This window comes from Homarus americanus, unplaced genomic scaffold (assembly GCF_018991925.1).
Source record: "Homarus americanus isolate GMGI-L3 unplaced genomic scaffold, GMGI_Hamer_2.0 scaffold59495, whole genome shotgun sequence".
Classification (NCBI taxonomy): Eukaryota; Metazoa; Arthropoda; class Malacostraca; order Decapoda; family Nephropidae; genus Homarus; species Homarus americanus.
In genome coordinates this window covers 4,008,096-4,023,320 of record NW_024732415.1, presented here as the reverse complement: position 1 = coordinate 4,023,320, position 15,225 = coordinate 4,008,096, and the positions used below count along the sequence as shown (strand labels likewise).

The 15,225-nt window shown below is 38.4% G+C and overlaps 1 protein-coding gene across 3 annotated transcripts in view; it reads right to left on the bottom strand.

The window, feature by feature from the left end:
* LOC121868614 (nucleoporin nup211-like) overlaps positions 1 to 15,225 on the bottom strand; it is a 61,456-nt gene that overhangs the window by 14,848 nt on the left and 31,383 nt on the right. For all 3 annotated transcript variants that reach the window (XM_042369429.1, XM_042369426.1, XM_042369427.1), the window contains 4 exons: positions 11,953 to 12,170; positions 9,933 to 10,108; positions 8,329 to 8,539; positions 4,198 to 4,338 (listed from right to left, as the gene is read on the bottom strand). In XM_042369429.1, the coding sequence (XP_042225363.1) occupies positions 4,198 to 4,338; positions 8,329 to 8,539; positions 9,933 to 10,108; positions 11,953 to 12,170 (746 nt within the window). The remainder of the gene's footprint in view (positions 1 to 4,197; positions 4,339 to 8,328; positions 8,540 to 9,932; positions 10,109 to 11,952; positions 12,171 to 15,225) is intronic.

Here is a 15,225-nt window from a genome sequence, read left to right as displayed (position 1 = left end):
GATAAATGAAGCATGCTATATTTGCAAATGAATAAACTATCAAAATGTACCTGTTCATTTCTTCTTTATTCTTCATTAAATTTGAATTTTAAAAGTACTGCCTGAGAATCCGGAAAATCCGAAAATCCGGACCGACCCAATCCCCAAGCAGTCCGGATTTTTGGACTTCTACTGTAGTCTACATTCCACCTAACACTACCTATATCATCCAACCCATGGATCAAGGTGCTATTGCTTCTTTTAAAGCGTATTATTTACGTACGACCTTCGCTCAGGCTGTTGCTGCTACTGAAGGTGAGAAAACGCTCTGAGAGTTTTGAAAGGACTACAACATTTTGAAATGTATAAAGAACATAGCTGCAGCATGGGATGAGGTTACAGGTCAGTGCATGAATGGAATATGGAAGAAAGTCCTGAAAATATGTGAACAGTTTCAAAGGATTTAATGAAGATGAAGCAATTTCTGAGATTAGTAATAAGATAGTGGAGTTGGGTAAACAGCTGGAGTTAGAAATTGATAATGAAGATGTTGAGCAGTTGGTTGAAAGTGTAGCAGAAGAGCTGAGTAACGAGGATCTTATTGAACTGGATGCACAAAAAATTGCAGAGGAAGAGGGTAAAAATTTAGAAGAACCTGCACCCCCCCCCCCACACAAAAAAAATTTTCAGTGAAACAAATGGCAGAGGCATTTGCTACTATTAATAAGGGGATGCAAATGTTTGACGAAATGGATCAAAATGTTGAGCATTTTGCAAAAGTTGACAGAATGATCCAAGATGCACTTGCTTGCTACAGGGAGATTTACAATGAAAAGAAAAGGCAAACTGTGCAGTCTAAATTGGACATATATTTTAAGAAGTCCCCCACTGCTGTCTCCTCATGCCCCACCAGTGCTGCCTCTTCACTCCCTAAAGATGATCCATTACCTTCAACAAACAAGTATCCCCTGTATGTTAACCTGTCTGAAGAAAGCGACATTGATGACCCACCCAGCCCCGTCTTCTCCTCTGCGTCATCCAATTAATGTAGTCTCCATGTTTAATAAAATAATTATTGGGGCCCCATGTACATTCAGCTGACTACATTAAGGGTGTACATTCAGTGACTACATTAAAGGTAAGTACACAGTAACACTTGCTTAATTTTTCATTATTGATTACTTATACTGTGCTGTATTTCATTTTAGATTTTCTATGTATTATTTTTTGCATTTTAGACTTACGACCTGGATTTGGGTCCCTAACCCCGTTGTAAGTCAGGGACTGCCTGTATATATATTGTTTTGTTTATAGTATTATCAATATATTGTACGTGTACAGTAGTGTTTGTGTAAATAAATACAGCTCCCTGTGGGATGCGGTTTATACTTGGGGAAAATTTTCCCCAGTGAAGAATGGAAAATTCCACGGGTCCATTCACACTTTAAGATAATCTATTCATGATTATTTGGGTAAAAAAAATGGTGTCTAATTTCATTAGAACTGATTTTATTGGCTCTGGTAACAACATTTAGAATTACAGGTGCTCCTCTACTTACGAACGAGTTACGTTCCTGAGGCTTGTTGTAAGTCCAACTTTACTCTTGTAGATACCAAACATATTGTAGAAAATGAAAAGATTATGGATATTTAGTACAGCTATACCCTTTAATACAGCCTTAAACCTGGCTCACTCTTCTCCTCTTAGGTAATGTTTGTTCTATCTGGAATTTTCTTCAAAATAATCCAGTCACACCCACATTAAACACCTGTTCTGGCAGATAACCCCCCTCAGTGATGATATTTGTATTTCGTGAAAGAATGTAAGTTGAACGTTCTTAAGTAGAGGAGCACCTGTATTAATATTTTTTTAAATAAAAGAATGGAGTCCCCATCATTATATCATATCAAAATATTTTGTTTAAGGATATCTTATTGGAAACATCTTGAAGAGAATTTATTCAGGATCATTAGGGTATCAAATCCATGTCTTTTAACACAATCAGAATAGATGCTGTGAATAAAAGTTTATACAGTACAGTACACCTTCACACTAGCATGTGAGAGACAGCACTCTCCCTCTCTGTGTAACAGGTACTGTATGGCCAGGTAGTGTAGTTGTGTTCATATTTCATGTTGCTTTCATCTGTTTGTATATTGTTCCATGATATAAATAGTCCTACTAATTAAATGAACATTTTCTCCTGTGATTAACATTCATTCATGAAAACTCTGCCAGGCGTAATGTAGCATTTGTTCACAAACAAGCACTTGAGGACTAACCCCATCGTATAACGGTCATTGCTTGTATATTGGGTGTTAGTTGTGAGAAGTACTATGTGCAGTGTTGCCAATGCTCTCCTTCTCTCAAGCACCTTGCTGTCATTTCTCAAAATGGCAGCGAATCGCCAAATCCGCGAATAACATTTGCTGGTGTGTGTGTGTGTGTGTGTGTGTGTGTGTGTGTGTGTGTGTGTGTGTGTGTGTGTGTGTGTGTGTGTACATTTTTACTTGTGTACAAGAAATGTATATTCCCTTTATGTGTTTGCCCTTAGGAAAATTATTTCTTTTACCTATATTGTATATATGTGTGAGTGTGTAGACAGACAGACAGACACACACACACACACACACACAAATAAATAATAATGGGAAAATACTCTCACAGATAACCAGAAGCAAATTTAATAAAAATTTTGAATCTACCCTCAAGTCCGTGCTTTATTAATAAAGTTCTGTAATAGAGAACGGACTTGAGGGTAGACTCACATTTTTAATAAATTTGTTTCTGATTATTTGTGAGAGGATTTTCCAAATATTATATTATATGTGTTTTGTGTGTCTACACACACATATTTACAATACAGGTAAAGGATATTACTGTCTCTAGAACGAATGGCTTCCTGTCCTAGCCGCAAAAATGGCGTCAACTTTTAAACTACCCACAGACATTCTTGGGTACATCCAGGGTGTCATCCGTGAATAATAGAAGACTGGAAAGAAAAAAAAAAAAAAAAATCCATGAACTTGGGGGACCCCCTGTACAGTATATACATCAACAAAAGATTTTGTGAGGTTTCTGAAATGAAGGATAGAGAAGATGTACATCTCAGTGGAGGAACTTGAGAGTCAACATCTTATTCTTGACCCCCATATAAAAAAAAATTTGCGCTACATTCTAAACACTCTGAATACCAGAATCTAAATCGCACTCCTCTGCTTATCATTCGAGAATGCATGTCGAAGTTATCGGGTTAAAGGCAAAATGTTAGTTTAAGTGTCCCTTAATGCATGGGAAAAAACTATTCTACTTTTAGTTTAAAGTTTTAAAGAATTCATGTGTGTGTGTGTGTGTTTGAGAGAGAGAGAGTACAGTACTGTACATTGCACATTAATTAGGTTGTAATTGTATCTATGTACAAATTTGGGTTAAAATCCACTGCTGTTTATTCAGGAAAACATGTTTACACGGTTGGATACCTGCCAAGACTATATTCTTTTCCATTGGAAAAACATGGGATAAAAATTGATTTTTTCCGATCAATTTTACTAAACCATTTAACTGCTATCATTTTTCTTCGGCTGATTTACTGAAATCACGCCATTGTTGTGTCAAGTTGATTGGCATTTGGCACCCCACAAATAAAAGCTGTGTACCAAAAATCACACTTAGAAGAGAAAGTCAATGATTGGTAGACACTCTAGATTGAGACATATGGCTGGTGGAGCCTCAAATTAACTAACTATCATCATCTTTGAACGATTTATGCCCTATCGCCCTCACCCCCCGTCCTGTCCTAAGTGGCCCCTCACTCATACCACAGCGTGGCTCACTACCTACATAAGGCCTTACCACACACTTTGCACCACCACAACCACCTCTTTCAACAACAATAACCAGCACTCAACAGTTGCCAGTTACTGTCTCACTTCATAGACCATAGCTAGCCACCTATGATGAGTACGAAATTTATATAAGTTTTTTATGGCCTCTTAATTTTATATCTCCAATTAGTATAAAAATAAATAAAAATAAATAAATAAAAAACTAATTAATAAAATAAATAAATAAATAAAAAACCTTGTCATGGTTTTAACTTTGATCTCCCAACTGCATCAATTATTGGGTTAACACCCAAGTTTTTAGAGTGGAATGGATGCAGCATGCCTCAACAGAAGAGAAACATAAGAGAAAAACAAAAAATCATTCTAATTTACCTGAGCTGACTGTGTTGCAAGGAGAGCCACTTTAGGTATGAGCTCCTGCTGGTAAGTAGCTGGCCATATAGACTCAGAAACCAGACCCATTTCCTGAGCCTTAGATGCGGTTATCTTGTGGCCAAGGAACAACTTTGTTGACTGTAAAAGTAAAAACAAAAAGAAAATTATCCCATAATTGTTACTGCACTTATAATAAAATTATTATTCTTTGTCATTTCTAACAAAATGTAGGGAGGCAACCTAGGGTACTGGTTTGGATTTTGGGGCCAACTCAGTATAAAACAGTACTGTACAAAAATGCCAGTAGTACAGGAGTGAGCCAACATCTCATTGGCTGACAGTCTACCAGCCATGGTGTATCTGTGTACAGTAGGTCCCCCAAATTCGCGGGGGTTAGTTCTCAAAATGGCATTGAATCGCCAAATCCGCGAATAACATTTGCTGACGGGGTGGGGGTGTTACATTTTTACTTGTGTAAAAAGAAATGTATATTCCTTTGATGTGTTTGCCCTTTAGGACACTTATTTCTTTTATCTGTATTGTATATATGTGTGTGTGTGTGTGTGTGTGTGTAGACACACACACACACACACACACACAAAACATACAAATAAATAATACTGGGAAAATACTCACAAATAATCAGAAACAAATTTATTAAAAATGTGAGTCTACCCTCAAGTTCGTATTTTATTACTTTATTAATAAAGCACGGACTTAAGGGTAGACTGTCACATTTTTAATAAATTTGTTCTGATTATTTGTGAGAGGATTTTTCCAATTATTATTTATTTGTAAGTATATGTGTGTGTGTGTGTGTGTGTGTGTGTGTGTGTGTGTGTGTGTGTGTGTGTGTGTGTGTGCGCACACAATTTACAATACAGATAAAGAAAATTACTGTCTCTAGAACGAATAGCTCCCTGTCCCGGCCGCAACATTGCCGGCAACTTTAAAACTACCAGCAGACATTCTTGGGTACATCCAGGTGTCATCCGCGGATAATAGAGAACCGCAAAATAAAAATCTGTGAATTTGGGGGGGAGCGCCTGTATTTATATAGAGGAAGTCCTCAGGTTACATACGTCTGACTTATGAACATCTGTCAATACGAATGAGGTTCCCATAAAGTATATTATTTTAAGAATACGACATAAATACAACTTTTCATAGTAACGTATGAGAACTAGTTTGCATGGCGGAGCGGAGTGGCGGGTGAGGAGTGGTAGCATCAGTACGCCTTATGCTAATCTCAGTAACATATGTGATCAAGTGCAAGGTGTTGTCTTTTTGCTTAGTAACTCAAATTTTCTGCTACCATTATGGTTCCCAAATGCAACTCTGATGCAAGTGATAGTAGTGCATCCAAGAAAAGGAAAACAATTACAATGGAAGTGAAAGTTGACGTAATTAAAAGTTGTGAAGAAGGTGAAATACCATCAATCATTGGTAGAGCTTTGGGCTTCAGTTGGTCAATGATAGGAACAATATTGAAAGACAAAGACAAAATTCTTGAACATGTAAAAGGATTTACACCAATGCATTCAAATGTGATAACAAAACAAATAAGAAGATTGATAATTGAAATGGAAAGATTATTTGTGATAGGGGTGGAAATCAAAATCAGCAGTGTATGCCTGTAAGCCTAGCCCTGATTCAGTAAAAAGCGAGAAGCCAGCCCCAGGTTTCAATGTAAGAGTTAAAATTAAAATTTACAGCATTTTATTTACATGCTGATTATTTTTTATATACATTTACTGTATTTTGTCATTCTTTTCTTTTGTCTTAAATTAAATGATATTAGATGTATATAAGGACTTAGGCTATGATAAAGTGGCATTTTAAACGTTGTTCGGTAATGACAGTATGCACAAACGTCCATAGGAACGGAACTCGTTCCAAACCCAGGGACTTCCTGGATCTGCCCGTTATTTAAATACCCACTGGAACCTATAAATACTTCACTTAGGTACAGTCATGCGCCAGTTAACGTCCAACCGAACAACATCCGATCACATATACGTCCGTGCCCCCCCCCCCAAAACTTCTGTGACGACTGCTGGACCACCATTCCACGACCCCCTGATGGAGACACGATGATCCTTCCCATACTGGCCAGATATTATGTGTTAAAGGAATATCCTTCCTCAGGCTTTCGTAAGCATTTGCCTCCAGGTGCAATGTTAACCTACAGCTATTGAGGATAAAATCTTTCACCTACAAATTAACAATAACACATTTGCTGTAATCAGACATATCTAGTTGCCTCAACAATTGCAACCCCAGTTGCAATTGGGGTTGCAATTTCAAATTTTGTGTCATTATTAAGGAATAACGAAGTCTCTGGTGCACTCTAAGATTAAGAGAGAAAACGGAGGACCCAGGCGTCCTGAAGCGAGAGAAAACGGAGGACCCAGGCATCCTGAAGCGAGAGAAAACGGACTCCTATGATGGGGGACACAAGCACTCACACTGACAGACTTGACACTCACTTACTTGACAAGTTTTACCAACCATTAGTTGTGTGCATTATCTAGTGAATTTAGTCAATATTGTACAGTACAAGTACACTGCAATACAGTGGTCCCTCGGTTAATAATGGACCTAAGTGCAAACCTGTACTGTACATGTACTAAATGATTACGGTACTAAAATTGTTATGTCTATTGCAAATATAGATTGTTTATACAGGTATTCAAATAAATCATCATCTTACAAGAATCCCAGCAATGTAAGTTATATTCACCAGGTCGTTTGGGTGCCAAATTATGAGAAGAGCTTAGTCACTCTTAAGGAATGATAAATAAACACGCATGTCTTCAGAGCCAACTGTCAAATCATATTGCCTCAACCCCCCGTGGGGGGTTTTTAGGCCTGAAGTTTTTTCATATAATATCTCAGACTAAAGGAGAATATAATTTGCATTGCTGAAATCCTTGCAAGACAGAGATTAATTTCAACATAAAAGTCATATATTTTGCTCAAGAGATAAAAATTTTAGTACATTAGTGTACATTTTGTAAAATAAAGTTTTTCAACTGTATTTTTGGGTAGATTTTACACAAATTTCTTCATTTATTTTCATCGATTTACATGCACACACCATACTAAAAGAAACGTAAAAGAAATAATTGACCTTAGTGCAAAGCTGGAGTGTACATGTACTAATTTGATTATGGTACTAAAATTGTTATGTCTAGTGCAAATTATAGCATGTTTATATTCAAATTAATCACTATCTTACAAGAATCCCAGCAATGTAAATTATATTCACCCAGGTCATTTCACTGGCTTTTTATAAGAGAGAAGCTTAGTCACTTAAGAACTGATAAATAAACACGCATTAGACTGGGCCTGTGCCAACTGTCAAAGGTACTACCTCACCTCCCGCTCCCCTCCCCCCCACGCCCCCTCGCTCCCTCTCCCCCATCTGCCCAACGTTGCTGGAATCCTTGAAAAACAGTGAATAATATTAATATAAACGTCATGTATTTTGCACAAGAGATAAAAATTAATCACCTGTATCATATTACAGTAGTGATTTAAGAGTAAAAGTGAATATGTACATACAGTATATAGTAATCCACATACACGCAAGTATAAATACAAAGTTTAAGTGATGATCGGACAACATCCATTTTGGTTAACTTCACGTTTCCAAGAACGTATCTAGGACGTTAACCGGCGCATGACTGTATAACCAAGGTTGTTTAAATTAGCATGATTATCCATGAAACATTTTAGTTAACCTAGTTAGGCTTACCAATTCCATAAAACTGGGACTATGAACATTGCAGATGTAATGTAGACTCATCATGGATGAGCATATTGTGTCTTGTCATTTAACAACAGGTCACTTGAAAGACCATAGGTCATATAAAAATATAGTTCTTGTCTCAATGTTACAATAACGTTTTAAAGGCGCTTAGTCACTTTAGATGTCATAAAAGGTTACACTCAAAACACATTCTGAGATGTTTCCTAAAAGGTTCATCAAAACTGAACTCAAAATTACTTCCTGTAAGTAAGAATACTAATTACAGACACAAGCATTTGAACAAGGCTAGAAACTATCATCTTGACAGACTCAGATAAAAAAGAAAATATTTGAAGTGAAAGAAGTAAACTTACCTGCAATTTACCAAAGAGGTTGGGGAAGGTATATGTGGCTCCTCCCTCTGGCACTTGACCCAATTTGGCATAAGGAAGGTAAAATTCTGCCTTATCATTGGCAATAACCAAATCAAAAAGGGGTAACATAGTGACCCCAAGGCCCATTGCATTCCCATTGACACCAGCAACAATAGGTTTAGGAAACTGTACCAGGGCCTTCAGGAAGTCTCTGAAAATTAATACAAGGTATCACATTAACTTAAGAGGACAGAAATTTTTTTTTTGTTAATCTGAGTGTTAACTGTGATGAGGGGATTATTTATGAACTTAGAATATGTTGTAACATCACATAAATGGTCATTCATTTTAGATAGACTTAAACAGCATAAATACTCGTACAGTGTTAAGACAGGCCAGGAAACCTATGTTTTGTTCATTCATATGAGATAATAACCATTGCTTTGACTGGGCTAGTGCCACCTCAATCTTACCTTGTAATTCAATTGTCAGTAGGAACATTATAGAATCTAGCAGTCCCCGAGTTACAAACTCCAAAAATATGAACACCAATACCTGTACTTACAAATGAATCCCAATTTATTCATCACAAAAATCTTTATTTATTTATTTATCTATTTTAATTTTTTTACATTATTGTACTTTATATTGTTTAACAACACTTTATTTACAATATGTATATTAATTGTTATGCAGTAAGTCCTCGCTTAACATTAACCCCGATAAGGTTGTTTCGTTATAACGTCACTATTCTTTAGATACCCATGATTCGGCTAACGTCCCGCCGATTCAGTGTAACGTTGTCACAGAATACTTTGTACGGCGCATCACCCTCTCTCATCTTGGCGCGCTACGCTCACCCACGGAGCGTCATGGCATCCCCAGTCTTTGTTAAGCTTCCACAGCGTTCATGCATGTTTAAGTGTTTTTGCTCTTAATACTGTACTATGATCATTCGAAATGGCTTCAAGCACCCATCAAGTGCTACTGATGTTAGTGTTGTGAAGAAGCAACGTAAGACCATTAGCCTTGCTACGAAAATGGAGGTTTTAACCGGGAGGAGGAGCCACCCGCCGGGTCTCAGTGACTTGCTACCCACCATACACTCGCTCCACCACCTCCACCCATCAGTGAGCACAATACAAATCGATTTAGTTTATTTATATATATACTATTTTCTATAAAAATGCCATTGATTTTCTGTATACGTAATGTATTTTATAGGGGAAAGGGAGGCTTGGGAACGTAACTCCTCTATTTTATATTTCTTATGGGGAAAATTGATTCCATTAACGTTGTTTCCGTTAACTTTGCGGTTTTCAGGAATGGAACCACGACATTAAGAGAGGACTTACTGTATGTGGGATATTATTGTTGTTGTTGTTTTTTGTTTGTTTTTGTATGTTTATGGTTGTGTTCTAACCTAACTTATGAAATTAACACTGCTATGACCTTCAAACAGGGCCAAGGAATGTTATCCATTCGTAACTCAGGGACTCCCTGTAATTGTACAGCACAAAGCCACAAAAAATGTGTCCAGTATAGAAGAATTACTAAGTGAACTATATTATCTCCAAGAGGGAAATTGAATTGTGGGAACTTACTTTATGCCTCGGACGAGATTTTCAGCATTTTTCTTCCGTGTTTCAATATTGTGGTGTTGAAGTGCAGTAAGATCAACACCCTGGCAGAAAGTAGAGCCGGTGGCAGTGAGTAAAACCATTCGTACAGACTCGTCACGTTTCAGGATATTGAGTGCTTCACACAGCTCTCTTAAAACCTAGAATTACAAAAAAAAAAATTTAATCCTTAACCATATAACAGAGCAAATGAATCTGCTAGTACACAAAAATTACACAAACACTAATGCAGTTAAGATAAAATTTGGGTTTTATTCAAATCCTAAATCACCCCCCTCCCCTCTCATCATCTTTCTCTGGAACAGTGCTCGACAGATGAAGTTTAGATTTTTCCTTTAGTTTACTAGATGAGTGTAAAGAAAGAGGAGTAGGGAATAATTTTTAAACAACAGAAGAGATGTGCAAGGATTTAGCAGGATATAGAGAATAAGAAATTCCCAATAATGAGACGTTGAGGTAGAAAAAAGTATTGAGAGAGAAACAAATCAAGGTCGGTCCAGATAATAATAGACAGCTGAGAGAATGAGAATCAAGAAAAAGAATGATTATAATTTAGTAAACTAAAGAGACATATAAACAGTAGATGATCCATACCAAGTTTTTCCTTCCATGACTAAGACCAATTTTGTCTAACCATGTTTAACCAATCAGCTGTCTCTCAATAACAGACATGCACACACCTGTCAGCCATATGCTCTGTAAACTAAAATGGAGACTTATAAGGCCTACATTCTTCCCCTAACAGCAGGATCCAAGAACACTTATTGGATCACTATCTAAGGTATGTTTAGCTCCCCCTGTGTGTGAGGCAGGAGAGGAGAGGAGAGGAGAGACAGATTCCCTTATTTTTCTCTCTCCATCAAAGGAGATGGGAGAGGTAGGAGAGAAATAGAGACATAAAATATGGTGTTAGTGTATGTCAGGGATGCTCAACCCACTGTCTGAGGGCCACATGCAACCCTCAGGGAAGTTTAATGCTGTCCTCGGTAACTAGTAGAAATATAATTAATGTTTCTGCATATTTAGAGAATTTAAATGTAAACAAATACTATTTTTTAAGAGGTGTTCTGATTATGATTCCCTCTCTATGTTTACAATACATGGTTAATATTTAATCATCAATATTAATGTGTATATAATTTACTACACTTCTCATTAAGGTTAACTTGCAGCCCTCAGCACACAGTTGCCCATTTAATGTGGCCCCTCATGTAAAAAGGTTGAGCACCACTGGTGTGTGATCCCTTTGTTCCTTGCTGCTTTATTTTATATATCTGGCAGAAAATACAGGATATTTTAGATAATAACACACAAGCTAACAGAAAGCTTAAAGTTTGTTATAATTCTTCCTGCCGCTTAATACACTTGTCTTTCACCACTATCCTAATTATTTCCTCCATCTTTGAGGCTTCTGTACATCTTGATTCATCCCACACATAAACTAGGAGAGGAGTAAAGAAACGGGATAAATACCTATCAAGAGATGCTAAACATGGCATAGTTTGGTCTTGCTTCTAGCTGGGCCTATTGCAAACAAATGCACTGTCAGATATCAATATACAATTAATGTACTCCAGTATCCCATAATATCAAACTGTTTGTTCAATCTAACACACCTCAATTATTATACATTTCTTGTTCATATGCAAATTACATATTGGACACCCACTGGCCTTGTTCATTTCTTCCCCTATCCTGGTTGTTATATCCTTACAAATATCCCATCCTCCAGACTTAGACACTAACGATACAAACGTTTTTCATTAAGGGACTGGTCAAATGGGTCCAGTGTAAAACAGACCCCATCCTAACCTAATCAGACCTGATGTTTCTGTGAGGTTGTGTCAGGTCTTGTTAAGTCAAGCTAGTTTGGGCTCTATTAAGGCTGGGTTCCACTGAATCTGCAACCTTATGCAACTACAGTATTACTTAAAACATAATAAAAAATATAGAAATTAAATACTATACCCTAAATATTTCTTACCCTCGAATTCAAAGCATTCTTCATTTTGGTCGTTGATGGCGAAAGGATGATCTGTGTAAAATTATTGAACTTCCTAAGGGAAATATCTCGATAGTGATAGTTGCCTTCACTCTGTCTGACACTGGCCCTTTGGGACTGACGGACAGACTCTCCTCCAATCCTCTGCCTACTCCTTTGATGTCCACTCCCATCAAAAGTTCTGACCAGCGATGAAAAGCCTGCAAGTATTCACAGAAGGTTGAATTTCAAGTATAAAAACACACAAATAAATATACTGTATGGTATATGGATTGATCCTCAAATCTTATTTATTACCTTGCTGAACCTATAACCCAGTGGCTCTCATTACGGTGGCTTAGCAATCCTGCTATGCCCCTACTTGACAGCTGAAGGCTAAAAGCAAAGGTAGTCCTCTGGAAGCAGGAGGTCTAATTAGAGCCAAAATACCTATTTATTAGCCAACACCACATTTGAAAAAGGTTTTCCTGCCCAAGTTCAAAGGCTATGTGCTGGGTAAAAATGAGCAGAGTGGACAATTCATTCATAACACACACCACACTCTACAGTTATTCTGAAGCTAGGCAATAGAAGCTGCACACACTTTTAGGGCATGAATACACAGGAGGAAGATAAACCATAAAAACTGTTATAATGTAGTTTTTCAGTCACGAAGATTGATAATTTGAAAGGTGGTTCTTCCAGTGTCAATAGTGAAGATACTGAAGCTGTCCAACATGTGCCAAGTACTAGTGTAGCCAATTTTACATATTTCCATCTTTCCCTCATGTAGATAACACAATGAACACTCAATAAAAAAACTATCTTTACAATTCCTGTGCGAAACAAAATGACACCATGAACGAAGGCTTTTGATAAGGGCCCATGAGGCATACCTCGCATTGGTAGCCCTGCATGTATGTGGATTGTTCAATTCAAAATTCCTTGGAGTCCTCAGGAAAGATACCGTACTTTTTTTTACCGAGTGTGCTGTAGGACTGGATTATGGCCCAATTTTCACCTCAACTTTTACAATGAGATGCTTCAAAAAGTGGTATTTCTTCTAATGAAGGATAATCTTCATAATCATTCAATACATATCAAATATTCAGTATATCAGGCTACAGCCTGACAATACTGGACAACAACTTTTCTTTTACCTTGGCATCTTTAAGTATAGTTATGATATTATTGAAATTAAATTTGCCACATTCATCTAATTTTCTTTCTTTTTATTCATCAGCCTCTCTTTTCTACACACACATGCAATATTGGTTTGCAATATGCAACCAAGAATGGTTATTGTGAAACATGGCAAACCATTTCCCTAGACTTTATCGCCAAAGCATTAAGTCTAGGGAAACTTGCAGATGTAAACAATTTTCACCTCTGGGTGCTGGGTTTAAAACCCAAACCACCAGGAGTGGTAGTCAGGCAGTTTATCCACTTGTCCGGGTTCGAAACCCGGCACCCAGAGGTAAAATTTTTTACATTGATTTACCTGTGTAGATTACAGGTTGATATAAAGCTTGCACATGAAAATCCTTTGACTGCATCTAGTTTCCTTGGTATTATCTTCACTTTTCTATGCAATTTTACTGAGCTTTAAATTATGGATGACATTACAGTACTGCACAATATACACCAATTACTATATGGTGTTATTCATCTCACTCAATAAAAATTTTGTTCCAGGTAATAAATACTGTGTTGAACTTTATAACTTTATCCCCAGCACATTATTTTTGCTTCTTACATTATTGCAAGCCTTGTCTTTCATAAAGTAGTGCAGTGGGAATACAGGGCAACAAATTCTATCACTTGCTGTCATTCGTCTCCCTAACCGCTGTAACAGATATGTTCTGTGTGTGTGTGTGTGTGTGTGTGTGTGTGTGTGTGTGTGTGTGTGTGTGTGTGTGTGTGTGTGTGTGTGTATACACATATTAGAGAACAAATTCCAATTGAAATGTCACTGTTTCAAATTAGCAGTGGTTCTTTTTTATTCAAAAGTTGTGAGCCACCATCATTATGCTGAGCAGCCTCTACAAACTATTTCCTCTGCAACCTCCAGTGAGTAATGAATTTTATTTATTGAATACATATCATATTTCTATGCATAAAAGACTTTGTTAAAATTGTTTTATTATTAATTACGAGATTAAAACATTATATGTTCATAACTGCATCTGTTAGCCTGCTGTGACCACCAGTTTTATCACTGGCACCACTGATTCCTACGTTCATCCTGCTGCCGACGTGATCGGACCAGATGTCGCTTCTGTTTACGTAACCATAACTCTGCCGCCTGTGCCCAGAAAATCAAAGACCACCTTGATGGGGGTGGTATGGGCTATGTGGTTGATCCCAGGTGTTGTAACTGTGGCGGCCGGCACAATGCTGACTCACGGCAACGCCCCAATCGCCAGTCTGTCCCAGAGGAAAAGCCTTCCCAAAGGCCGCATCTACAACGCCCCCCCAATCTGGCCGCCTCCTCTCGTCCCTCTGTCTACATAACGCCTCCTTCTTCAACAACACCTGCCCCTGTATGGCCTCACCTGGCTGTAACACAGCAGCCCCGCTGTCTCCTAACTCAACTACTACTGGGCCTCCTCCCGTCTCTACTCTGACACTGTCAGGCATTGTGCTCCCACCGGTGCCCCCACAACCCCCTCCAGTGACATGACACAGATCATATCCCTCTTTCAAGAATTTACCAACCGCACTGAAAAACTCTTCGTTATACTCTGTGCCACCATCTCCGACCTACAGTACCCTTGCCCACTGTTGCCACCCAGTCACTCCCCTCTTCTGGTTTGACACAAGCTGGTAGTCCCCCTGTGAGCCCCCCCCGCCCCTCTGCTCACGGCCTACTCCACCGCCGGTGGCCTTCACTACTGGTGTAGCGCCTACCGGGCCTGCCCTGGTGTGTCCTGCTACCCCCGAACGAAGTCCTGCCTCATCTTCACGACAAGTGGTGCCTCAACCTGTCCTCCACCCACTGCAAGCCACGCCTGCTCCTGTGTCTGTGCTGTCTCCACCAGGGCTACCTATTGGACCTAAGGACACCACCCCCGGCTACCCGTACCCCACCGGTATGCTGACGCACACGCCTATCACTCACTATAAGGTATGTCCCTCAATATTGTCAATGCCTATGTGCCTCCCTCCACTGCTACTGTACCTGTCCCACCACACCATATCACCTCCACTCCCACTGTACTTCGCCACGCCTAGTACATTGGCAACCCAGAGCCTGGCCGCACTGTTTGTAAACTT